The 27,712-nt window shown below is 35.7% G+C and overlaps 1 protein-coding gene across 1 annotated transcript in view; it reads left to right on the top strand.

The window, feature by feature from the left end:
• The window catches only part of SLC6A14 (solute carrier family 6 member 14), a 31,450-nt gene extending 15,483 nt beyond the window's left edge, over positions 1 to 15,967 (top strand). Inside the window, exons 8-14 of the mRNA XM_084870285.1 lie at positions 5,536 to 5,764; positions 6,598 to 6,723; positions 11,277 to 11,395; positions 11,939 to 12,038; positions 12,283 to 12,392; positions 13,821 to 13,988; positions 15,329 to 15,967. Of these exons, the coding sequence (XP_084726411.1) occupies positions 5,536 to 5,764; positions 6,598 to 6,723; positions 11,277 to 11,395; positions 11,939 to 12,038; positions 12,283 to 12,392; positions 13,821 to 13,988; positions 15,329 to 15,475 (999 nt within the window). The 3' untranslated portion in view covers positions 15,476 to 15,967. The remainder of the gene's footprint in view (positions 1 to 5,535; positions 5,765 to 6,597; positions 6,724 to 11,276; positions 11,396 to 11,938; positions 12,039 to 12,282; positions 12,393 to 13,820; positions 13,989 to 15,328) is intronic.
• The last annotated feature ends 11,745 nt before the right edge of the window (positions 15,968 to 27,712 follow it).

Here is a 27,712-nt window from a genome sequence, read left to right as displayed (position 1 = left end):
GGGATGCTTTTTAGCAGCGAAGTATTTTAAATTAAGGTATATACATTGTTTTTAGATATAATTCCATTGCACACTTAATAGACTACAGTATAGTATAAACATAATGCCTATATGAACTGGGAAAAATTCATTTGACTCACTTTATTGCAATATTCACTTTATTGTATTATTTGCTTTATTGTGGTAGTCTGGAACAGGTATACCTGTACTTACAATTTGGATATTTAATTATTTGCTATAGAAATTTTCCGGTAAGCATGTGCATGAAAATCCATCTTTTATCTTTTTGAAAATTAAGGTGTCTATCTCTGGTCTTTGTTTACCTTTCTTGTGCTTAAATAATTTTCACTCCATAATCAACCATAAGAGCCCTAAATTGGTTTAGACCTATGAAGTTTTTGATTCTAATCTTGAAAATTAATATACTTTGATGTGTTCATAGACCATCTGTTGATTTCTTTGTTTATTTTAGGCCTCTCATCTTTTAACATTGTTTGTTAATCTCTTCCCAACTCAAAGACCATGTTTCATGATGAATAAAAACAAAAAAATATGGAAGTTTAGATCCATTATCTTCTCTGTATTAGGTTATTAAACAAGATAAACTGTTAATGCATTTTTGGAATGATAAGTGCTATATAAATATGACCACACGCTTATTTAAATGTTATTATATTATACTACAAGGACAAGCAAAAGTAAATTTATAGTTGTAAGTACATATAACAGAGTTCATAAAGCCATTGTAACAATCATAACCTGCATGCCTTTTCCGTACAAACAACTGTAAACCTACTTTTGTCAATCCTTGTATGTTATTATAGATGCAACATTTTCCCTAAGATGTGGAACATTCATTTTTTTTTTCAACATCATAACTTTGATCATAGTCTGAAATTCCTTTTCCTATTCTTTAAGTGGCATTTATAAGACTCAGATCACTTGGGCTTTACAGTTCCTTGAAACTTTCCTGAACAATTTCTATGAATATTTTATATTGGTCTGTGTTTCTATGTCTGTATTATCTTTATTTTTTTATTGTTGATACTATTACAGGTATCTTCATTTCCTCCCATCCTTTACTCTTCTACACCCAGTCCCCACCCCACCCCCTTTCCCTCTACACAGTCCTCTCTGTCAATGGGTTATGCATAAATGTTCTTTGGCTAATCCCTTCATCTCCTTTCATCCAGTCTGCCCTTTGCTCTTCCTTCTGGGGCAGCTTTAAAAGATAAGAACTAAACCTAATGCTCTTTGTGAAACATAAAATGTAATCCCCCCACCTCCACACTGAACTACCTCCACTTCTTTTTCTTGGGGTTTGCTGGCAACTAGAATTTTTTTCTTAGATTTTTAAAATTTTCTCACTGGCCACATACTAGAGCATGGGATCATAAGTATATATTTTTCCTTATCTTTGAATATGTGATCTCTATTGAGATCTCTAGAAGAGTAGAGAATCATATGAATGTATAGTTAGAGGGGTCTTCAGTGATTATTTTACTAACTCATTTTACAGTGATAATATTGAGACCCAGAAAGATTCAGATTTAGTTAAGTTTAGACAGCCAGTTTCTGCATCTTGAATTAACATTTCCTACTCCCTAAAGCACATGTGTCAAACACAAGGCCCGCGGGCCAAATCCAGCCCGCCAGGCCTTGCAATGTGGCCCGCACCGCGCTGTCATCACTGCACTCCGCTGTCAGTTTATGACATTGTCAGTTTATGACTGTTCAGTAAACCATTTGGCCCGCGATTTAGGCTGGATTTTAGATTTTGGCCCCTTCTCTGATTGAGTTCGACACCCCTACCCTAAAGTAATGATCCTATATATAGCTATGAGATTGGTAGGCATGGGCATTACAACTATGTTTGGGATTTTGCTTCCTTGTTCTTTACAACCTTAGGTAAACATTATTACTCACACCTGCCACACCATTTCCATCTCCACCTAACTCACATATCTTACCTAATAAAGGAGAAATATGCAAAATAACCATCACTCCACTATGCCCACAGCCAGAGTGATTATGCAAGTTAACCCAACAAAATGGAGGATAATTTGCATATGCAGGCAGAGAGTGAAGTGAAGCCTGCTATGAGGGGAAGGAGGGCAGCGGAGGGAGCTACTAGAATGGTGCCCCAGACAGAAGCGATGACTTGCTGGCTCCTGGGCGGCTGGGAGTGAAGAAAGGAAGGCCTATTCTTGCATGAACATTGTGCAATGCGCCTCTAGTGAATACATAATGTATCAACTAAAAGAAGCTGAAACCAACATAAGCATGTTATTTATCTTTTAATATATACAACCACCTTAGAAAAAAGAGAGTACTTTATAACATATTTTTTTTATTATATCTAAGTAAAATAACCATGTTCTATCTATCTACTCATTTACTTCCTACTAGTTTCCTGACATTATAAGCAATTATAGTGTAATAATAATCTAACATCAAGCTATATCATAAAGACCTAGGAATATTTATTTAACTGTCTAAAAACTTTATTTCTATTGTAATTGGAAATAGATTATATACCTTTTAGGGAGAAAATTATTGTTTTTAACTTCATAAACAACAAGTATCAATTCATTATTTTTTCATAATAATAATAATAATAGCTACTATTGAGCATCCAGTAATTGCTTTGCATTTGCCTCACATCATTCCTAGGATGCGTAAAAATTGTTATTTTTGTCATTTCCATTTTATAGATGAAATAACAGGTTTAAAGATGTTAAATACATTGAAGTCAAAGTGAAAGAGAATTATTGAATATAAACTTCATTCTTTTTGACTCCAGAGCTATAACTCCTAGTCATCATATTATATTGCCTGCTTTCACTGTTTTCAGATGAACTAAAAATTAATTTTGCCCAATACAGGATGTCCCAAAGATGTATACCCACTTTAACAGCTGATAGCACAATTGAGGTTTCTTTCTTTTCAGATTTAACCCATTGGAATTAATAATGGGTTAAATGTGGGTATACATTTTTTGGGGACACCCTATATATGCCAATTCTATTATTTAAATCTGCACAATTAGATTTTTTTCCCCTTGGGGTAATGTTACAGCTACAGAGTTTCATTGTTAAATAGATTTATCTAGATTAGTTCCTAAGATTAATTACTGTCCCTTAGCAAAGACATAGGATGGGTAATTGTGAAATAATGGGTAGGATTAGATGAAGAATGGGGATGCTACTTAAAGTGATGAGACTAGCTATATGAGGCTCTAATCAAAACATGGAATGAGGGCCCTAGCCAGTTAGACTCAGTGAATAGAGCATTGGCCTGCAGATTGAGGGATCCCGGATTTGATACTCGTCAAGGGCATCTACCTTGGTTGCAGGCTTGATAACTGGCCCTGGTTGGGGCATGTGCAGGAGGCAACCAATTGATGTGTTTCTCTCACATTGATGTTTCTCTCTCTTTGCCTACCCCCCTTCCCATTCCACTTTCTCTAAAAATAAATGGAAAAGTACACAGATAATAATTTAATTAAAAAAAAAAGGAAAGAAAAATATCCTCAGGTGAGGACTAACAACAACAACAACAAAAAAAAAAAAACACCCCACAAGGAATGAGAGAAAGGCATGATTTAAGGGCTATCTAAATGTATCATCATTGTTCAAAAATTGCCTAGTACTATCTTAGTTAAGAATTATATTTTTATTGTCCCCAAATTGATATCTAAGAATTCCAATACATTTCCAGCACAGTTTTTTGGTGGAACCTGAAAATTGATTTTTAAATTTATGTGAAAGAAGAAAAGGCAAAACAAGGTGTTTCTGAGGAAGTGAGGCACACTTGTCTTACCATATATGAAACAATATCATAATGCTATAGTTATTAAAATAGTATGGTATTAACATAGATATAGACATATAAACCAGTGGAAAAGATTAGTAGTCTCAGAAATATTAATGAATATATGGAACTTGATATTTGGCAGAGGTGGCAATGAAACTCAATGGGGAAAATGATGAACTATTCATTTGTCCAACTGATGTGCAATTGATATAATTGATAACATCAATTATCTTTGTGACATTGATATTCCATTTGGATTAAAATGAATTGAGATTTCCAATTTAATATGCACAATATAAATTTCAGGTGAACTTTAAAGATTATTACTTTTAAGAGTTATTTTTTAAGTTAGAGAAATAAAACACAATACAAACAGGCAAGGATGAACAATCTTAGCTACATTAAAAACAACAACAAAATCTTTGTTTCATTTAAGAACACAATGTTAAGAGGTGAAAAAATAAACCACAGAGTATCAGAGAAAAATTTAACATATATAATAGACAAAGGTTAGAATTCGAATTATATTATATATTCGTAGAGATCCAATAATGCAAATAAGACACAAAAATGGCAAATATATGAACAGGAATTTCACAGAAAAAAACAACTCTGTAGCAGAACACATAAAAACATGACAAAACATATGTCATTACGGCAATCAACTCTCACTTCATAGTCACTAGATTAGACTGTATTAAAATTTTTTACCAATGTTATAAATAATGTACAGGAATGGGTACAACCACTTTGAAGGATAATTTGGCAATATTTAGGAAAAGGGAAGATCCATATACCCTATGACCGTGGTGGGCAAACTGCGGTTCATGAGCCACATGTGGCTCTTTGGCCCCTTGAGTGTGGCTCTTCCACAAAATATCACGGCCTAGGCGAGTCTATTTTGAAGAAGTAGCATTAGAAGAAGTTTAACTTTAAAAAATTTGTCTTTCAAAAGAAATTTCAATCATACTGTTGATATTTAGCTCTGTTGACTAATGAGTTTGCTGACCACTGCCCTATGACATCACAGTTCTAAAACTAGGTATGAGGACATACATAAGAATATTCATAGCTACATTGTTTCTAATAGCAAAATACTGAAGAAACTGAATGTCCATCAACAGCATAAAGGATAAAGTGTGGCATACACAGTGGGCAATATAGCAATAAAAATGTTCAAAAATATACATATATATATAATACACACACACACATATACATATATATATATATATATATATATATATATATATATATAACTGAACCATATAAATTTGCTTATATTCACTCATTTTTGAGTTACAAAATTGAAATACCTTATGGTTCAAATTGATAAGGGATAAATTTTATAACTGACTGAAAAAGGAAGTTGTATAAATTAATATGTATTACAAAAACTTTTCTATAAACTCAAAAACATGTAAAGCTAAATGCCATTGTGTTTATGTTTACATATTTATGTAGTAAAAATACAAAGAAAAACAAAAAAATGATAAACACAAATCAGGATAGAAGTTACCACTGGAGGTTGGAAGGGTGATAGGATTAAGAAGGGGGAAACTGGGTCTTCAAAAGACCGCTAACATTTTATTTAGTAATCTGAGTAGTGGGTACTTGGGTGTTGATTTCATTATATTCATTCATTTGTATATATAAAATATTTTATGCAAATTAAAATTAAGAGTGTATGTTTTAAAATATCAACTTATTTTCTCATAGGTTTGGAAAGATGCTGCTACACAGATATTTTACTCCCTTTCAGTGGCTTGGGGTGGCTTAGTTGCTCTATCATCTTACAACAAGTTCAATAACAACTGCTTCTCAGATGCCATTGTGGTATGTTTGACAAACTGCCTCACTAGTGTGTTTGCTGGATTTGCTATTTTTTCTATATTGGGACACATGGCTCACATCTCTGGACAGGAAGTTTCTCAAGTTGTAAAATCAGGTATGGAATGCTATATATTATTAATTTTTATTAACTCAATGTAGCTCATTTAAGTAATACCAATATATTTTAGAGCAATTTACTTAAAGCACTCAAGATTTAGGGTATTGCATTTCTTTCTCATTTCATCTTATATACTTTGGCTTTAAGGATGAAATAATTATTAGATGATTTGAGAAAATAAGACTATACTAGGAAACAATTTAAGATTTTTTTCTGAATTTTGTTTAGTTTTTAATATGAATTATATCCTGCATAATTATAAATATTAGAAATCATGATAAGCACTTTACTGAATTGTCTTTATTTGTGTATGCATATATAAAAGCAAGGATGTGTGTGTGTGTGTGTGTGTGTGTGTGTGTGTGTGTGTGTTTACAGTATTGGTCTGCATTTTAAAAACACATTAATATCATATAGATAGAAAACCAAGTGACTTTGCCCATCTGTGTCCAGCCTGAACATCATTTGGTTAATTGATTCTTTTAAAATTTCTAGGGTAAGATAATTTAAGTTTCTGGAGTTTAAGAAAGATATTATTCTTCATCAATTTAAAAAAAAAGTCAAACTCAATGAAATAATTAAGATTTCTTATGTGAGAAATGTACCATTTATAAAATTGATCTCTTTAGCTTAATTCACATCATAGGTTCACATCATAACCAAGTCAAATATTTTTAAAAGTGAAAGTGAAATAGTTGCTAAAAATATATTTCATAGATTGTGTTACAAAATTAAAATGAGGTTTTTCTAGTACTTTATTTTGAAAATGTCCAAATATGGGAATTTTCTTGGCAACTAATTTAAATTAAAATGTTATGCATTTTTCTTAGGTTTTGATTTGGCATTCATTGCTTATCCAGAAGCTCTAGCCCAACTCCCAGGTGGACCATTCTGGTCCATATTATTTTTCTTCATGCTTTTGACTTTGGGTCTCGACTCTCAGTTTGCTTCCATCGGTAAGTAATACTCCCACTGTTAGCCTATCTATTTTGTATTGTACTCATGTTTCTTCTACTAAAATTATTCTTTTCTTAACCCTTGTTGCCCCCCTAGTTTTTCTCTCAGAAAAATCTTTCTGAAAATATTTTTAACTTAAATTAAAAGTATTCATGAATCAAAACACCCAAAAGGAACAAACATTAATATGTTATATTTGCTTCAGATGTTTTAAAAAAGAAACTGTTACAGATGAGTTTGAAGTGCCCCATGTTCCTCTCTCTAATACAATTCACATTTCTTCCTTCCCTGGAATAAATGTCACCATGAATATTGTGACATATACAGTCCATGTTTGTATTCATTTTATATGTATCCATAAATAACAAAATTTTAAATGTTCACATAAATGTGAAGTTTCATTCCATACATATTCTGACAGTTGTATTTCTTTCTTTCTTTCTTTCTTTCTTTCTTTCTTTCTTTCTTTCTTTCTTTCTTTCTTTCTTTCTTTCTTTCTTTCTTCCTTCCTTCCTTCCTTCCTTCCTTCCTTCCTTCCTTCCTTCCTTCCTCCTTTATTCCTTCCTTCCTTCCTTCCTTCCTTCCTTCCTTCCTTCCTTCCTTCCTTCCTTCCTTCCTTCCTTCCTTCCTTCCTTCCTTCCTTCCTTCCTTCCTTCCTTTCTTTCTTTCTTTCTTTCTTTCTTTCTTTCTTCCTTTCGTCTTCTCTCCTTCTTTTCAATATATTTTTATTGAATTCAGAGAGGAAGAGTGAGAGAGAGAGAGATAGAAACATCAACAGTGAGAGGGAATCATCAATCAGCTGCCTCCTACACGTCCCACATTGGGGATCAAGCCCGCAACCCAGACATGTGCCTTTGACTGGAATCAAACCCAGGACCCTTCAGTCCTCAGGCTGATACTCTATCCACTGAGCCAATCTGGCTAGGACTTCTTTTCTGTTTCTAAAATGTTTCCATTCTCAGTTCAGGCAGAGGTCTCACCTGGGAGTGCAAAACTTGTATATACACAATTATGACAAATATTAAAAAATATTTTTGGGCCTAGCCAGTGTAGCTCAGTGGTTGAGCATTGACCTGTGAAACAAGAGGTCACAGTTTGGTTCCTGATCAGGGCACAGGCCAGGTTTTGAGCTTGATCCTAGCAGAGAGCATGCAGGAGGCAGCCAATCAATGTAGATGTTTCCCTCTCATCAATGTTTCCATCTCTTTCTCTCCCTTCCTCTCTCAACAAAAGCATATCTTTAAAAAAAATATCTTTTGTTGTTATTTTGTTAATCCTCACCCAATGATATTTTTTTTCATTGATTTTTAGAGAGTGGAAGAGAGAAAGGGAGGGAGGAAGAGAGAAAGAGACACACAGAGAGAAACATCAATGTGAGAGAGACATACTGATTGGTTACCTGCCAAGTGCACCTGGATCTGGGCTCGGTTTTGAATCTGCAACCCAGATACGTGCCCTTGCCTGGGAGTTAAACTCAAGATTCTTCAGTTCCAGGCCGATGATCTAACCATCGGCCAGGGCAGGATTTTATTCCAATCATGAAGGTAACACAAGCTTATAACAGGAACATTAGAAAGTGTAGAACAAATAATTTACATTTTAATATATTATTTTCCTTTTTAATATGTTCTCATGTTCACAAGTTTGTTTTTACTGGTTAAACATATTACTCATACATAGAAGACAAAATTCAAAAAATAAAATCTCATTGTTCCCCTGCCATCTAGTTCCTCTCCCAAAAGCAAATACTGTTCATAGTATTCTCTTATGCTCCGTATTATTTCTATAAAATCTATAGTAATGTCCTACTTTCTTTTCTGATTTTAGTAATTTGATTTTTCTCACTTTATACCTTAGTCAATCTAACCAAAGATTTGTCACTTTTTTTATTTAATAAATTTTTATTGCTTAGATTATTACAATTGTTTCTCTTCCTCCCCCATAGCTCCCCTCCATCCAGTTCTCACTCCACCCTCTGTCCTTACCTCCCCCCTACACTGTCCTCATCCATAGGTGTATGATTTTTGTCCAGTCTCTTCCCGTACCCTCACACAGACACCCTTTTCACCCTGAGAATTATCAATCCCCTCCCATTCTATGCCCCTGATTCTATTAGATTCACCAGTTTATTCTGTTCCTCAGATTTTTAATTCACTTGATTTTTAGATTCACTTGTTGATAGATATGTATTTGTTGTTCATAGTTTTTATCTTTACTTTTTTCTTCTTCTTCCTCTTCTTAAAGAACACCTTTTAGCATTTCATATAGTGCTGGATTGGTGGTAATGAACTTCTTTAGCTTTTTCTTATCTGTAAAGCTCTTTATCTGACCTTCAATTCTGAATGATAACTTTGCTGGGTAGAGTAATCTTGGTTGTATGTTCTTGCTATTCATCACTTTGAATATTTCTTGCCACTCCTGTCTGGCCTGCATAGTTTTTGTTGAGAAATCAGCTGACTTTCATATGGGTGCTCCCTTGTAGGTAATTAACTGGTTTTCTTTTGCTGCTTTTAATATTCTTTGTCTTTTGCCCTTGGCATTTTAATTATGATGTGTCTTGGTGTGGTCCTCTTTGGATTCCTTTTGTTTGGAGTTCTGTGTGCTTCCTGGACTTGTAAGTCTATTTCTTTCACTAGATAAGGGAAGTTCTCTGTCATTATTTCTTCAAATAGGTTTTCAGTATCTTGCTCTCTCTCTTCTTCTGGCACCCCAATAATTCTGATGTTGGTATACTTGAAGTTGTTCTTACACCATCTTCAACTATTTGGATTATTTTTTTCTTTTCAGGTTGAGTGTTTGTTGCTTCTTTGTATTTCGAATCTTTGACTCGATTCTTGCATTCCTCTAGTCTGCTGTTGGGTCTCTGTATAATATTCTTTATTTCAGTCAGTGTATGTTTAATTTCTACCCAGTTGTTTGTTTTCCTCCATTTCTTTCATTTGTGATCTGTTTCCTTGTCTCCTCATTTTTTCTGCTTCCCTGAGTTGGTAGGGTGGCTTTGTTTGCTAGGTGTCCAATGGGTAGGCCTCCCAGTTACCTGAGGTGGACACTCGTGGTGCACCCCTTTGTGGGCTGTGTGTACAGCCTTATTGTAGTTAAGTCTTGATTGCTATTGGTACACCAGGCCAATTGGCTGTGGGGATCTGCTGTGTCTATAATGAAAGAATTGCTGTGCTGGAGACACACTTATTGGGGAGGATTTGTTTTAGTTGGGCTTTGGTGCTCACTGAGTCTGCCTCTTGAATGTGTCCCTTATGAGAGCAATTGAAATCTGGTATCATCTCACAAAGACCACTAGATACACTAGCTTCTGGATCTCCAATGGGGTGCAGGTCAGCTACTGTCTGAGGCCACCCAGTAAGGGCTATAGCAGGAACTACAGTTTTCTCCTTTTTGCTTGGGGTTTGGAGGTTTTGGAGCTGTCTGACTGGAGTTGCAGTTTGTTTGGTTAAGCTACAATAGGGCAGGCCATTTATATGCAAAAACTGCTTTGTGGAGCTTGGGAGGGTTTGTAGATTGTGCGGAGTGAAGTCTCAGGGAGTCATTAGGCTAGGGCATGGCAAGCAGCAGTGGCTGCCTGTCAGCCTTCTCTGTGTTTCCATGTTTCCAAGTCCCTGCTTCCTGAATTGCAGTAAACAATGATTGCTGGGCTCACCTCTGCAAAAAAGTCACCCTCACTTTCCAACCCGATGGCAGACAACGCAACTCTCCCTGAGTTTGGGTCTCCAGCATCTCCCCAGAAACTGGATTTCAGTGTAATTCGGAGCTTGTCTTCCTTTGAGTTAAAAAAAAAAAAAAAAAAAAAAAAAAAAAAAAAAAAAAAAAAAAAAGCAGCACACCCAGTCGCCTGCCACCAGCCCGATTCGTACACCTCCGTACCTTAGCTTTTCAGCGCTTGTGCCTGTTTCAATGCTCTTTTGTCTTTCCTTCTAGTTGTAGATCTTCCACTCAGCCAGCTTTCCCATTGTTCTGGGTGATAGACGTTTTGCCTTTTAGATGTAGTTTTGAAATTGTTGTGCAAGGCAACTGTTTAAGTTTCTCCTTGGTTTCTCCTCCTTTTTCTTTTTAAAAGGTTTTAATTTCTTAATATACTGATATCAAGTTTTAATTCTTCTATATGATTTTTAGATTATTATAATTATTTGTATAAAATAATCAATGATTTGGTTTGGTGGCTTATGGGAATACATTTATTTCTTAACCTGGAAGGCCTTTCTGTATCCATGTTATTTATTGAAATACTGGTATTCACCTTTAGACTTCTTCCTTCCCTATAACCCTTTCAAACTACTTCATCCCCCAGGGACCTGTTACCTTAAGTTGCTACCAATGAAAAAACCTTATAAAACAGACTACATATGACAATGTTGATTTTTATCAGAACCAAAAAGTGGTGACAGCCAAGAGAAAGGATCTTACAGGTTTTTAAAAGCTATGATTAAGGCTAGACTATTTTCTCAATATATATTTGTAAATAAATTTCATGAATAGAAGTTGAATTATGTGATTGGCAAATGAGTTGACAACATGCCATTTTTTTCCCCTACTGAAGAAACAATTACAACAACAATTCAAGATTTATCTCCCAAAGTGATGAAGAAAATGAGAATTCCCATAACTTTGGGTTGCTGCCTGGTTTTGTTTCTCCTTGGTCTCGTCTGTGTAACTCAGGTATATTATAGATTTTTTCCATAGACAAAATATTACTAGGAACATACTTTATAATCTCAATGAGAAAACCATGGTTTAAGAGAATGTTTAATGACAAGTCCAAGTCTGACTTGGATCAAAGTTTTCTGAATTTTAGCCCAGATTGTTTGCCATTATAGCACAATTTCTATAAGTATATTTTGCAGAGGGGCAGGAGGCCCACTAATGAACAATTTCCCCAATTACAATAAAGTTAGAGACTTTAAACATACACTATATTTCTTGGCCACTACTACAGAATGCACAGATACTGCATACATTTTAATAATTATTCTAAATGCTTTTTTCCAAGTGACTTCTTGCAAAAAAAAAAAAAAAAAAGGACATAATTTTTGAGATTTAAATCCACATTTGTGTTCACATTTGAAAATATTCCTTTTCACATTTTTGGCAGAAGTGAAACCAAGGAGCATATGCTAAAATAAAATTAATAAATTCAATTTGAATGCTTAATAAATCATAAAAATAATTATAACTATACTCTGAAAATTAATTTTTTGATAGGCTGGAATTTACTGGGTTAATCTGATTGACCACTTCTGTGCTGGATGGGGCATTTTGATTGCAGCTATACTGGAAATAGTAGGAATCATCTGGATTTATGGTAAGTGGTGACTCATAATTATCTACTCTTTTTATTAAAGTAATTTAGTTTGATTCTTTTCCATTATGTGTACTATAATAGTAAAGTACAATATAATTGGTCAAATATATTATAAATAAAATGTAAATGTGTATCCTTCATTGCTGCAGTATAGAAAAATGTTCAGACAAAATTTGAGGCCACAATGATTAATGGAGGAAAATATAAGCAAGGACTGAATATACTCTGTTGGTTGTTTTCTTAGGAGGGGACAGATTCATTGAAGACATAGAAATGATGATTGGAGCAAAAAGGTGGATATTCTGGCTATGGTGGAGAGCTTGCTGGTTTGCCATTACGCCTATTCTTTTGATTGTAAGTATTAATAGTCTATGAATTTAGTATAAATAATATATATGTAAACATATCTGAGATAAAATTGAAGAATAACTCACATTGAAGACAAAAAGGCAAATGTCATAAATTAATGATTTTTCAACTTTTGCTTTATGACTGGTACCTCCGAGTTGCCTAAATTAAAATGTCTTTGCAGTATTATTTTGAGTGCATAGGTTTTATTGATTTTAGAGAGGAAGTAAGAGATAGAGAGAGAGGGAAACATTAATGTGAAAGAGAAACATGGATTGGTTGCCTCTTGTACACACCCTGACCCAGGTCAAACTGTAAACCTTGGTATGTGCCCTAACTGGGAATCAAAGTCACAACCTTTTGGTGTACAGGATAATGCTCCAACCGACGGAGTCACCAGGTCAAGGTGACAACTGAGTTTACTTATGAATGCAAAGGTATTAACTATTAAATGACATACATCATCAGCCATTTGTATAAAGTTATGCATATTAGACTCCACCACCCCTCCTTTATTCTCTTTTAGCTATGTAAAATTATGGTAATTATAAAATATATTTAAATTTCTGTAATTAAATTAATCTATTAAATTGTAAAATGAAATTTGAATATCTAGTTTAAAAAGATTCTTGTGTTCTAAATACATTTAAACTAAATTTAGAGGAACTACTAGGTGATTTTTGGTTTTAATTTTGTTTTACAGATTTCTAAATACGTAATTAGTTTTAATGCTGCAACATGTTTTTTAAGGACATTTTTTAAAAATGCGGCCTTAACATGCTTTAAGATTCAGATTTCAATGTTTTAATAAACACATTTTTTGCTTGTTTTTTTCTGAAGAGGCTAAAGTGATGTGTGCTTTGGTAAATATGTATGTATATTAGTAAGTGAATGTGTGTGAGTTTGGGTATGGAGTAAGGGATGCTCTGTGCAATTAATAGAAATAATTGCTAAGTAAGAATCAAAGCATGTTCACTAAAGTATATTTTGCATTCTCATTAAATTAATTGATATGCTTGCTAGCTAATGGCTTAGAATAAAACCATGCTATTATAAACAAAAGTTATAAGTTCAATAACAGAATATCTCACTTATTATTTTACTTACAGTATGCTATATTTTATGGGAAAGTTTTTTATTGAAATACATGTTGGACAAGTATTTGTATTTTTTATAAATAGAATGGACATGCTAATTTTGAAAGAATCTATTAAAAGCCAAATATAAGTCATTTAGATTGGTCCACTTAGAATTGTTATCTTTTGACTAGTTATCTGATTATCTTAGTTGATTGAATGCATTTTCATTGTAATTTCTTTTGATAAATTATTTCTAATAGATGGAATAAAATTTCTAATAATTAGTGCAATTGAAATCATTAGTGCAATAAAGTCTGATCTTTCGCACTGTCCTTTCATATGTTAACTTTCACAGGCAATTTTTATCTGGTCACTGGTGAAATTTAATAGACCAACTTATGGTGAAATTCCATACCCAGACTGGGGAGTTGCTATAGGCTGGTGTTTGATTATTTTCTGCATTATTTGGATTCCAATTATGGCTATTATAAAAATAATTCAAGCTAAAGGAAACATCATTCAAGTAAGCACATTAAATTATTTATTCACCACCCCAAATCTAGTGTCCTTCCATCACCATTTGTCCCCCTTTTATCCCTTTTCCCCCCCTTTTACCCTTTCTTACCTTTCCCCACCTCCTTTCATTCTGATAATCATCATACTGTTGTCTATTAGTTTTTTTTTTTGGGGGGGGGTGTTTAATTTCTTCACTCTTTTCACCCAGTACCCCAACCCTCTCCCTCTGATAGCTGCCAGTCTGTTCTCTTTATCTATAAGTCTGTTTCTATTTTATTAGTTTACATACAGATGATGTATTATAGAATTGTACCCATGAAAGCTGTGTAATTTTATTAACCAATGTCACCCCAATAAATTCAATTAAAAATTAATATTATTTCTACTTCATATAAAACACTATGATCAAACTAAAGATTAACTTACCAAAATGTTGGTAATATGAGCTTATGACCGTGAGATCAAATTAATCACTCTTCCCTTTAGGCTACTTCTGCATCTGAGACAAACATCCATTATTAGGTGCATAGCACTGTATTACACTATACGTATATTTGTGTGTCTGAGTATAAGGTCCATTAAGAAGTCTTATCTTGCTTGTTGCTGTAGCCTCGGGTGGTATTAGAGTGCTTAGCACACACGTTATCATATCTATACTTTTTTTGTGTTATATCTATAATCTTCACTTGAAAAACCTGGTCTGAAAAAAAAACCCGCTGTTTATGTTTTATATCCGACCTAATAGAATGTTTAGACTGGGAAAATCCTTATAAATTATCTTGATCCAAAACTAGGTCGTGAATCATCCCTCTTTCTTGGAGGCCTAGAGGGATGGAGTTCATTATGACACATCATTAGGGCATAGGGCAATAATAAGGTAAGCTCAGTAATCAGACTATATATATATATATATATATATATATATATATATATATATATATATATATATATTTCAGAGAGGAAGAGACAGAGACAGAAAGAGATAGAAACATCAGTGATGAGAGAGAATAATTATTGGCTGCCTCTTGCACGCCCTCCACTGGGATCGAATGTAACCTCCTGGTTCATAGGTTGACACTCAACCACTGAGCCTCACCAGCTGGGCTCAGTAGTTAGATTTAAAATAAATGCCTAACCCCATTCAAGAATGGATCTAGATTGTTTTATTGTGAAACTACCTTTCTTTGGTTCTTGAAACTTCTCAGGTATACACTGGTTTATATCCTCATCAGTCACCCTAAGGCTAGGGCAAAGAAATTTAACATTCTAAAAAAGTGTACATTGATATTTATCTACAGATTGTAGCACTTAAGTTCTAAGACAGCTTTTTTCCCCTCCTTATTTCAGCGTATTGTAAGCTGCTGCAGACCAGCTTCTAACTGGGGTCCATATCTGGAACGACACCGTGGGGAGAGATATAAAGACATGGTGGATCCTAAGAAAGAGATTGACCATGAAATACCTACTGTCAGTAGCAGTGTAAAACCGGAATAACTTCTAATTTTAAAAAATATGTGCATGTGTCATGTGATTATTTTAGAGAAAATTTTTATTTATTTGTATGTTAATTGAATAAAATGTATATATTATGTTCATAATAGTAAAACAATTATTTTTTCCCACTTAAGCAGGAATGTAATATAAAAATGTGAATCTAGTAATGTTTAGCAATGTGCCTATTATATATATTTTTAAATGATCCATCTGTATTAACACACACATAGCTGTCTCTATTTCATAATAACGTTTTTGTACATATTACCATAACATATTGAAGGCTTTAATTTGAGAAGGTTATTTAGAAAATAGTTATATTTTCTATTGTACAAATTTTATAATATTACTTGTTTATATTTTCTTGTTATACAATATTTTATTCCCCATAATGCTGGGGAAAATAAATCAGTGTATTTAAAGTATTAAAACTGAAGGCCTCACTTAATTAGAAATGCTATAGATATATGGAATAAATGGACTGTATATATAACATGTGGATATAGTTTAATACTTTTGATCCAAATATGTCTAAAAACTTTAGGTATTAATGGCTAATGTTTTCTATGTGAATTTAGTAGTTATGTCCTTTATTTACAAACTAGAGGCCTGCTACACAAAACTCATGCACTGGAGGGATATCCCTTAGCCCAGCCTGCACCATCTCTAATCTGGGACCCCTTAGGGGATGTCAGACTACTGGTTCAGTCACAATCTGGGACTGCTGGCTCCTAACCACTTGCCTGCCTGGCTGCCTGATTGTCCCTAACTACTCTGCCTGCCAGCACGATCACCCCCAACTGCCTTCCTCTGTAGACCTGGTTGCCCACAACTGTCCTCCCCTGCTGACAATCTTGTGACAATGTAGGGGCAGCCATCTTGTGATGCAAGGGCATGAGGGTCAATTTGCATATTATCTCTTTATTAAATAGGATCATAAAATAAGACAGAAAAATAAGGATCCTGTGTACTGTAAGTGATATATCTAGAAAATAGAAACCAAAATCTTTAAGTACTCCCTTTCCCATATAATCTCTTCCTTAGGTTATATTTGGAAGAAAAACATGAACCATCTAATTTCTACTATTTTAGAAAATTAAGAGTAGTTCATTGTATTCTCTGAAATCTAGGTGTAATTTTTTTTAACATATTTTATTGATTTTTTTTTTTTTTTACAGAGAGGAAGGGAGAGAGATAGAGTTAGAAACATCGATGAGAGAGAGTCATTGATCAGCTGCCTCTTGCACGCCCCCCCCCCCCCCACTGGGGATGTGCCCGCAATCAAGGTACATGCCCTTGACTGGAATCAAACCCGGGACCTTTCAGTCTGCAGGCCGACGCTCTATCCACTGAGCCAAAACGGTCTCTGCAATCTAGGTGTAATTTCAAATAGAACATAGAACAAAATATGAATGAGGAAATGGATTCAATCAAATTTAAAAACATGTTGCAATATACTGTTAGTAGATCAAGTAGAATGATTTTGTCTTATTTCAATAAGTTATTACTTACGAGTGATAACTTGTTTACATCCTTATAGGAGATAAATTTGGTAAACTTGCCAATAATGAAAGAAACCAAATTAGAAAGTCCTATGTCCCAGTTTCCTTACAGAAGATAATGAAAACATATTACATCATTCATAGTTTTTTTTTTTTTACAGTGATTACATATTATTGACAATTGGTTGAAACATCACAGCCTAGCATGATGAACATTGCCTAAATATGTAAGAAATTTTTCAACTATTCTTAAAGTTTTGAACCTGGGCTTCAGAGATCATAGAGAACAAATGGAAGGCAGCTGGAAAAACACCAGGTGTTAGATTGGTGGGGGTCATGCTGGACTTGGATTTAGCAACCTTGGTACTTGAGTTCTGGCTAGGACAGAATTCAGAGCCAACACTTATTTATTTATTTATAAAATCACAGAGGTGGAAGAAGTAATTTGTAGGAGAAATGGGCTTATGAAACAAGCTATAAAGGTAAAGGAAGGGCCCTTGGAGTTTGGGAGTGAGGGAGCTAATGGTAAGTGCCTGGGGACAGCGAAAGGAGAGGGGAAGGTAGGGAGTCCTCCTGGGAGGGAAAGTGCACTGGGTCCTCATTCTAAAGGTTTTAAGGGTGGAGATTTTAGGGGAGGTCCCAAGGTAAGATCTTAACAGAATAATTAGCAGTTTTCCAGGTATGTCTTTTCAGGGTCTAGGTCTTCACTGATTGACTGGTTGGCACCAGGGCAAGCGGTGATTATCCAATGCAGCTGGTTCTCAGGTCAGCCATGGGGCCACTTGTCTAGTTTTGCTGCTTTTCTGGGCCTGGAGCTGAAATGCAACTGAGGCCTAGATGTTACCTCTAGGGAGGAAAGGTCAGGGGATCCAAACTGTAAGACCAGTGATATGTTAGGGGAAGAAAGGTCATCCAGGGGGTGAGGTCCCACTCTACCATTGTCCTTTGATAGGCACCTGGGGCTTTCCACCCTGGTGCCCGTCTGTATCTGGCCTATCGTCCTTGCTCTGCTCATGTCTGTCTAACTGCCTATCATCTAAGTAAAATCATATGCAATATTTTTCTATGTGTATGTATGCATGCGTTTTTCTAAGGAAAGTATCCATAATCTTCAACAGAATATCAAAGGAATTTGTGTCTCAAAAGAACCACACATACCACTGCTAGCTTTTCTTCTTGGCAAGTTAAAAAAATAAAAGGAATAATTTTAAACTTTAATTTCTTATACATTTTAAATTCATTTTCTTTCTTTAGATTGAAGATTATAGGAGTAAGGAATTAAAGCATTTTTAAATTTATACTAGTAATTTATTTTGAGTGGGCATGAAGGTAGGTAAGTAGGTAGGCCTGTAATTGAATGATTCAATGAGTTATGTACATACATATAAGATAAACTCATCTTATATATTTTGAGGATTTTCTTTAAGGATAGTTAGGTCAAATTCTATTAGTGAATTTCCATAGATTGTTAGCTCTCAGTTACTCCAGATTTTATAAAGTATTATATGAAATAGATGGGTAACTAGAGCTTAAAAGTACTTTTTTCCTTAATTTTAATCCATATAATACCACAGGCATTCTGCCATTATATTTTGACTAGATGCCCAATGCATGAAGATTCATGCAAGAATGGGCCTTCCTTCCCCTGGCTGCCAGCACTGCCTTCGCTCTGATTGGAGCTACCTTTCTGCTTTCCCACACTGCAGAGAGGCCTGGAGTGGCTTGTGTGGTGTGGAATGCCTGTGTCATCACCATGGTGACAACAAAAGCAAGCGTCCTGCCCCAGCAGCTTGGTGCCTATGTATGCAAATTAACCCATCATGTTTATTGGGTTAATTTGCATACTCACTCCTAATTGGCTGGTGCGTATCACGAAGGTACAGCCAATTTGCTTCTTTTTCTTTTATTAGTGTGGATTATTTTTTTTTTATCAAATATAAAATGCATATTATTTTCTATAGGTTATTCTTGCAATTCAGGAAAGATTTTGGTACATTTCTAAGAAAATAATATATAATTGGCAGTGGGAAAAGGATGATGGGGAAGAAACCCCTTTAAGAACTTACTACAAAGAGTAACTAAGAGTGTGTCTGATTTTTTTCACAAATGTGTAAAGCAATGATCTTAACAGAGTGCCTGCGTGCTCAGTAACAGCTTATTATTATTATTACACAGATTTCACAAAAAATAACATAATGCATTAATGAAAAGTGTTCCATCAAATTGATTTACTATAATGCAAACTTGGAGACATGTGTGGGGCTGTATTGTAAACTATTAGAGAAAACCATTTTTCACATGAGTGAAATTTAAAATCACTATATCTTAACTAGATAACTTTCTTTCTCTATTGTGCTTTTATTACTTCCCCAGTTAAATATGCGGATATTAGCAACTTCTAATCAATTATTTACATGTGAGTAAGCAAATTGATAAATATCTGGATTTTGTATCTTATTTGGCATCTCCTCCTCTTTTAAAAATAAACTATTTGGTATAAACACACAAAATCAAATGAATCCACTCAAAGTGCCTTTAATGATTGACTTCATAGTCAATACATTCCATACACATGCCAGTGGAATTAGGGTTAACTAATGCACCATTTACATCCTTAGTAACTGGGGAATGTTCCAATTCAACAAGCTTGTACTCCACCATCCTGAGATTTACCAGGATTTGTTTCTGGATGATGACTGACTGTGGGGAATTAATTAACATATCCTGAGAGAGGCTGCTGACTGTAAGAGTGTTAACAGTATTGCGCTTAGATGACCAAGTAGAAGAGGATGATCTTACTAGTACAAAAACAGTCGAATCTGATGATGACATTTCACTAATGTTCTCTGTAAGAGGAGGAAATCATACACATGTAGTTTATTGAGTTTAGCAATTTACAAATACTACCAAATAACAACTTGCTTAGTCTTGGTTACTAAAATCAACTGCCTGTGCTACCCTAACAATTGGAAATTAAGAACCTGTTGAATTATTACATTGATTTGGAAATATGCTATTACCAAACGCAGACCGAGGGGGGAAATATATAAAAGTGCCCCTTTAATGCTAAAATGGCATATCCTTGCTTTACATTTCTTGGGCCCTCCAGCAGGTCCATATTTGGACTCAGTCTGACCCTTACCTAAAAGTACTTCATTTGCAACTTTAAATATCACCAAGAATATCACATTTTGACTTGAATTATTTGTGAATGCCCCTAAAGTTCTCATAAATATGGCCGAAAAGGAAAATACAGAGGAGGAAGAGGAAAACAGGAACATAGGGGCAGTAAAAACCAAAGAGAGAAGGTACAGATTCTTAAAACAGGAGGCAATGGTGGAGAATGAGCACTTCAAGCTGTATTTTTCAAGTGGGTAAAAAACTGACCATATCACTTAGTGACTTTTTTTTTTTTTTTTTTTTTTTTTTTTTTTTTACAACAGATTGCAGTTGTCAAATCACTGGTCAAGATGAGACAAGTGGGGGGGGGGCGTAAAGAAGAAACATCTGGGGCTCTATCAAGAGAATAAGGGGAATGAGGTGGCCTTCCCTTAGCCTTATTGTACCATTTTACTATATTCCTACTTTCTTATACAATTCCCACCCCCACCCACCACATCCATGTATTCACCTAGTTTCATCTCTTTACAATCTCTCTTACACACTTTACCTGAAGCCGTTTTTTCCAAGAAAGAAACATATAGGTAAACAAAACTCCACCAATTAGGAGCAACAGGTTATTCATGGCTCCTCTTCCTCCTCTTCTCTTTCTCTCAGGCACTCGGGGGAACTCCAGAAGCCCCCGGCCAGTGTACTGGTCTTCCTACACTGCCTGGTGCTACTGGGTTACGTGTCAGCGCCCCGCCTTATATTCTGGAGGGCACATGACCTCACAATTGAGCATGTATGTCACAATTTGATGACGCATAATCCCACGTGGGGGAAACCAGACCACGCGTAAGAGCTAGATGGGGTGAGTTTAGGATTTCCAGGAAGCTGAAATATGGTAGAGAAGTACAGACACCAAATTGGCTGATTAAATGCAGTATTTTAAAAGTGCTATTCCCTCTTCTTTTTCTTCTTTTTAAAGACATGTTTGTCTGTACTGCAACTACTACTCCATTATTCATTTAAAAAACAAGTTAAAAAACAATATAGAAATGTACCATAAAAAGTAGTTACCCACAAATTATAAGACTTTGTCAGAGACCTCCTCCATGCTCCCATTCCTATTTTAGGATTCACTCCAACTCTATAGAATTTAGATAATCATGTAAATTTGTGTTACTGTACAGTTTAAAAAGTAATTCAACAGACCTTTCACCAAAATAATTCTCACAATATTTTGGGCTTTAGGTGTTTCTAATACTTTTGGAAATGCAGAAATAGATTCAGGCGTTAAGTAAACTCATTTGAAACTAATACCTAAAATCCACAGTGTGAGTCCTAAGAGAAACAATTGCATTCCCTCACCTTCATCCCCAACCTTGCAATCCTTTTACCTCCACTGGTTGACTTATGAACATAAAGTATTTCATATTTTCCAACCAAGGAATTGAACACTGTGTTTGGAATAGTGTTCATGAAAACTAACAGATACAGAAAACATTGTTCTAAACAAGTTAGAAATGTTCAAGAAATTCGGGTAAATGTACAAGATGACACTGAACTAAAAAAGAAAAAACTAGGATAATCTCAAGATGAGTGTCAAACTGCAGCTCACTAACTTCTTGGGGAATAACTCATCTTCATATACTAGAGTGGATAGTATGGAGAGGAATTACATGTATAAACTTTTCATACCAAACTTCCCAATTATGAGTTCAAAGCTTAGATTTATTTATCCAATAAGTATTTATTATATATCCAAACAAAGTTTAGGCACTGTGATGTATTCCGGGAGCATTATTATGTGCAAAAAAATAAAGTCTCTGCTCACCTGCAATATGCATTCAAGAATGGGATACAGATATTAATCGAATGCCCACAGAAATTAATGTAAAAGTGCTAAGATAAGCATGTATCATGCTTGTAGTTCTCTGAGCTTCCTGGATCTTGAATTCGTGTCTGACATTAAGTTGGAGAAAATTATTAGTTCTTATTGCTGCAAATAGTTCTCATTCTCCCCCTTCTCCCCTCATCTCTTACTCCTCCTCCTGTAACCTCCTCCTTTCATTCTGGTATTCCCATTATGAATGTTACACTTTTTGTAGTTGTCTCTGAGTCATTGGTACTCTATTCTGGTCTTTTTATCAGTTTTTTTCTCTTTATATTTAATATCTCTTTATTTTTTTTTCAGTTACATTTAGTGTAAAATATTAGTTTCAGGCGTACAACCTCATTATTTTATATAAACATATAACTTATGAAGTGATCACCCCAGTAAATCTAGTATCCATCTGACATCATACCTAGTTATCACAGTATTGTTGACTATATTCCCTATGCTGTACTTTACAAGCCTGTGACTATTTTATAACTACCAATTTGTACTTCTTAATCCTGTCACCTTTTTACCCACCCACCCCAAATCTGGCAATTGTCAAAATGTTCTCTATGTATGAGTCTGTTTCTGTTTGTTTATCTTATTTTTTAGATTCCATATATAAGTAAAATCATCTGGCATTTGTATTTCTATCTAACTTATTTCACCCAGCACAATACCTTCTTACCCTCTAGGTTCCTCCATGTTATTGCTGATGGCAACATTTTATTATTTATTATAACTGAATCATATTCTATTGTATATATGAACACTTCTTTAACCATTCATCTATTGATGAGAACTTGGGTTGCTTCCATATCTTGGCTATTGTAAACAATGCTGCAACAAACATAGAGATGTATATGTCTTTTAATTTAGTGTTTTCTTTGATAAATACCCAGAAATGTAATTTCTGAATGCTCTTTGTCTTTATATAGTCATTGTTTTGAAGTCTATTTTGTCTGGTATAAGTATTGCTACCCTAGTTTTTTTGTTTGTTTCCATTTTCATAAAATATCTTTTTCATTCCTTTACTTTCAGCCTCCGTGTGTCTTTTGATGTGAAATGAGTCGCTTGTAGATAGCATATGTAAGGGTTTTATTTTGTTATCCATTAAGCTAATGTATACATCTTGATTGGAACATTTAACCCATTTGAATTTAAAATAGTTACTGATAAAAATTTATTTATTGCCACTTTATTATTCATGTCTCTTTTTTTTCTTAAAAAAGTCCCTTTAACATTTCCTGTAATACTGATTTGGTGGTGATGAGAAGCTCTTTATCTATCTTCTGGGAAGCTCTTTATCTATCCTTCAATTCTAAACAGTAACTTAGCTGGGTGTGTAGAGTAATCTTGGTTGTAGGTCCTTACTTTTCATCACTTTGAATATTTCATGTCACTTCCTCTGGCCTGCAAAGTTTCTATTGAGAAATTAGCTGATAGTCTTATGGGAGCTCCCTCATCAGTAATTAGCTGCTTTTCTCTTGCTGCTTTTAAGATTCTTTATCTTTAATTTTTTGCATTTTAATTATAATGTGTCCTGGTGTCAGCCTCTTTGGGTTTATCTTGTTTGGGACTCAGTGCTTCCTGGACTTAAATGTTTATTTCGCTCACCAGGTTACAGAAGTTTCCCATCAATATTTCTTTAAAGAGGTCTCAAATTTCTTACTCTCTCTTTTCTTCTTCTGGCACCCTCATGATGCAAATGTTGGTACACTTTAAATTGTCCGAAAGGCTCCTTAAACTATCCTCATTTTTTGGACTCTTTTTTTTTCTGTTCTGATTAGGTATTTACTGTTTCATTATCTAAAAAATCTCTTATTTGCCGGGACCGGTTTGGCTCAGTGGATAGAGCATCGGCCTGCGGACTGAAAGGTCCCGGGTTCGATTCCGGGCAAGGGCATGTACATTGGTTGTGGGCACATCCGCAGTAGGGGGTGTGCAAGAGGCAGCTGATCGATGATTCTCTCTCATCAATGTTTCTAATTCTCTATCCCTCTCTCTTCCTCTCTGTGAAAAATCAATAAAATATATATTTTTAAAAAATCTCTTATTTGATATTCTGCTTCATCTACTGCACTGTTGATAGCCTGTAATGTAGTCTTCATATCAGTTCATACACTCTTCATTTATGACTGATTCTTTTTAATGTTTCCTATTTCTTTCTTGAAGTTTTAAGTTCCTCTACTTTTCCCCTAAGTTCATCAAGCATCATTATAACCAGTGTTTTGTACTCTGCATCTTGTACATTGCTTGTCTCCATTTTGTTTAGTTCTTTTTCTGGAGTTTTGTTCTGTTATTTCATGTAGGACATGTTTATTTCTCTCCTCATTTTGGCTGCCTCCCTGTGCTTGCTTCTGTACACTAGGTAGAGCTACTTTGTCTCCCAGCAGAATGGACTTATATAGTAAGTGCTATGTGGAGACTAGTGGCATAGTCTCCCTGGTCACCTGAGCTGGGCATTCCAGGTGCACACCCTTTGCCCATGTGCATGCTCCCTTCTGTTGTAGTTGAGCCTTGATTGTTATTGGTACATGATTGGCTGACCCTCCAGCTGATCAGCTTTGAGGATGGGCTACAACCATAATGGAGGAGCTGCTGTTCAGGGCCCACTCCATGGAATAGGTGTCACTTCAACAGGGTTCCAATGCTCAACAAGTTAGCCTCTTGAGTGTCATTTGTGAAGGTGGTTGGATGGTGCTTCAATGTGGTCCAAAGTTGTGTACTGGGGGCACTGACTCTGGGGTCTCTCATAGGTGTAGGCCAAGGTCAGCTGCCACCTGTGCCTTTTCGTAGGCCTGGCAGCCTGAGCTACAAAAAGATCTTCAGATGATTGCTACTTGTGCTGGGCTTGAAAGTTCCCAGAAGAGGACAAGCTATGAAACAAGGCTGGCTGTCACTAGTGCCAGGCTAGAGCCACGTAGTAAAAGGTCCAGGGTATTTCCAAGCCAGATGCTGCTTATTTTAGAGATGTTAGGAAATTTTTAGCATGAGACAAGACAGTCCATTTGTATGGAAAAGACACTAGAAACAGCGTGGTTGAGTTCACAAGTTGAGTGGGACTATTACTGGACAGGGGCCAGTCAGAACAGGCCTTCCTCAGGCTGACCTGTAATGTGTGAGTCCTTTACTTCATGTAGGAAATATTTTGCAACATGAATACAGATAGGTTTGAGAGTATGTTTATTAATGCTGGGGACAATGAAACAAAGAAATAAATTAGGATAGAAGAAAGAACAAGGGAAACTGTGGGCAGTGTTCTGCTTTGGCTCTCTAGAAATGTTATAGGAGAGAAGTGAGCCAAGGTGAAGATGCTGTTAGCTAAGAGAAAAAGGGGCCTTTGGAGACAGGATCAGGGGGTGAGCCCTGATCAAGCTACCACTGCCCAACACTCTTATGGCTGCAAGTCTTATGGGGACCCTTAGAATTCAGGAAGAAATAAAAAGTTCATGCCCAGGAAGGGATGTGGGCATGCTCTAGAGCAAATCCCCATTGAGTCTTTGCCTGAGGTCTTTTTATACATTTTTTCCCCTGCAGGCAAGAATTTTAGGGGAGGGTTTCACTAGAATATCCATCAGCTTTCCAGGTGCATTTTTAATATGCTGAAGCATTAAAATGAGTGTATAGGGAAGTTTGGGGTTATTCTTTGGTCCATTTTACTCTCTTACTTTTACCTTAAGTCTGGCATTAATGAGGTTTTTGTTATTGATATTTGTTCCCCAACTTCAGCTGTCCTTGTTTAGCTGGAACAAATGGCATTAATTGGGCCTTTGTTCTCTATTTCCTCAGGCCAGAGTGATTTAAACTATGCATTTTCTGGTTAGAAAGGAGGGTATAAATCATTTGCTCTTAAGTTTTCTTGGTTAATGAAGATAAAGCCTTGAAGTTCATAAACTGGCTGCAAACTGCCCAAATTGTTTGGATTTTCTTAGCCTCTTACTCTCCTCTCCTTCTTCAGGGTGAGGTCTCAGGGAACCATTAGGGCAGGGTGAATAGTGTGAGCCAGGTTGATGGTGCCTATTGCCAGCTCTGTAGGGGGAGCTTAGCAAGGGAACAATGACTTCTGCCACCACTTCTCTCTTGGAGAAAGCTGCCCCTCCAGATTTTACTCTGAGGCCAGTATGTCCCTGGCACCTTTTGAGCTGCTGCCCCAGTGCTGGAGCTCAGAGTGTGTGAGTCTGAGTAGGTCAGAGCAAGGGCTTTTTAAGAGGACCACCTGGGACTTCAGCAGCCCATTGTCTCACTAAACCACAGTCCCTGCTGGTTTTTAGAGCTTGAAGTTATGGGGGGACTTCTCTTCCGGACATTAGAGCCCTGGGCTGGTGTGGGGCTGGGATCATTGCTCCTCAGGGGGAACCCCTGCAACTGAGATATCTCTCATTTCATCTGCCACATATGGATATGTGACCAGCTTGTTCAGTGTCTCTCCCCCTCCTTCCAGTTTCAATGTTATTTCTGTATATCCTTCATTATAGAACTTCTGTTCAGCTAGATTTCAGAAAGTTCTGAATGATGGTTGTTCTGAAGTTGTAATTTTCGTGAGGTTGTGGGAGGTTGCAATTACTACATTTACCTACCATCTTGACTGAAAGCCCACCTTTTAGTTTTGGAGATTTCTATTGACAAATCTCAGAGATTCTTTCCTCAGCCTTGTCCTCTCTTTGATATCCCATCAAAGACATCTTTTATTTCCATTATAGTGTTTTTGACCTCTAGTGTTTTTTTCTTATACTTTCCATTTCTCTGCTTATATTACTCATCTCTTCTTGCATGATGTCTACTTTTTGCATTAGAGCCTTAAGTATATCAATCATAGTTTTTTCAACTTCACAGTCTTATAATTCTATCATATATATTTTTATATTTATTTTTTAGAAAGAGTGGAAGGAAGGGGGAGAGAGAGAGAAGCATTGATGTGTGAGAGACGCATTGATTGGTTGCCTTCTGCACGCTCCCAACCAAAGCCAGAGAGAGATCGAATCTGCAACCGAAGTACTGTATGTGCCCTTGACTGGAATTGAACCCAAGACATTCAGTCTGTGGGCCAATGCTCTAATCACTGAGCATCAGCTAGGGCAATATAGTTCTGTTTAGGTCTTAGTGTTTTAGTGAGCTTGTACCTGTAGATTGTAAACTTTATATGTGCTTCTTAGTCTTCTCACCACTACCTTAGGTGGGACTGGAGGGCTGGAGTGGTTGGAGTTCACTATTTCCTTTCTCGTATATGAAAAGCTAAATCAGGCTAGAGCTTAGTATTTGCTTTCTTCCATGGAAGGCCAAAGCCTGCTTGAATTTGGTATTTCTACTCTCCCATGTTATTTAGCCTGTGAAAAAAAAAACCAAGCAGGTTACTCGCTGATGAAATAATTTAGACTGTGAGCAAACCTTGATAAGAATTATAGAACTCTCTAGCATTTTTCATGATTCTTTTTTTTTTTTTATTCCCTTGCCAGAAGCACTAAAGGATTTTTCTCCAGTATTCAGTGTGATAACCTGGTAGAACACTAGGTAGTAAAACTCTCAGGAGTTGGGGGCTGCGAATGCCTTGCTACCCCTGAAGTTCTTATCTCTCAGACATGTCCACACTGAATCGCCAACAATTTATCAATTACAATTCATGTTTTCTTACCCCAGCACTTTTCCATCAGATCTTGCCATTTGATGATTTCTGTGCTGGTAACTGGTGATTTATTTTTATTGATTTCAGCAAGAAAGGGAAAGGGAGAGAGAGATAAAAACAGTAAGAAA

Source organism: Pipistrellus hanaki (genome assembly GCF_964339955.1).
Source record: "Pipistrellus hanaki genome assembly, chromosome: X".
In the NCBI taxonomy this organism is placed as follows: Eukaryota; Metazoa; Chordata; class Mammalia; order Chiroptera; family Vespertilionidae; genus Pipistrellus; species Pipistrellus hanaki.
Note: the sequence above shows the minus strand (reverse complement) of the source record. Positions and strands in the feature narration are given on the sequence as shown.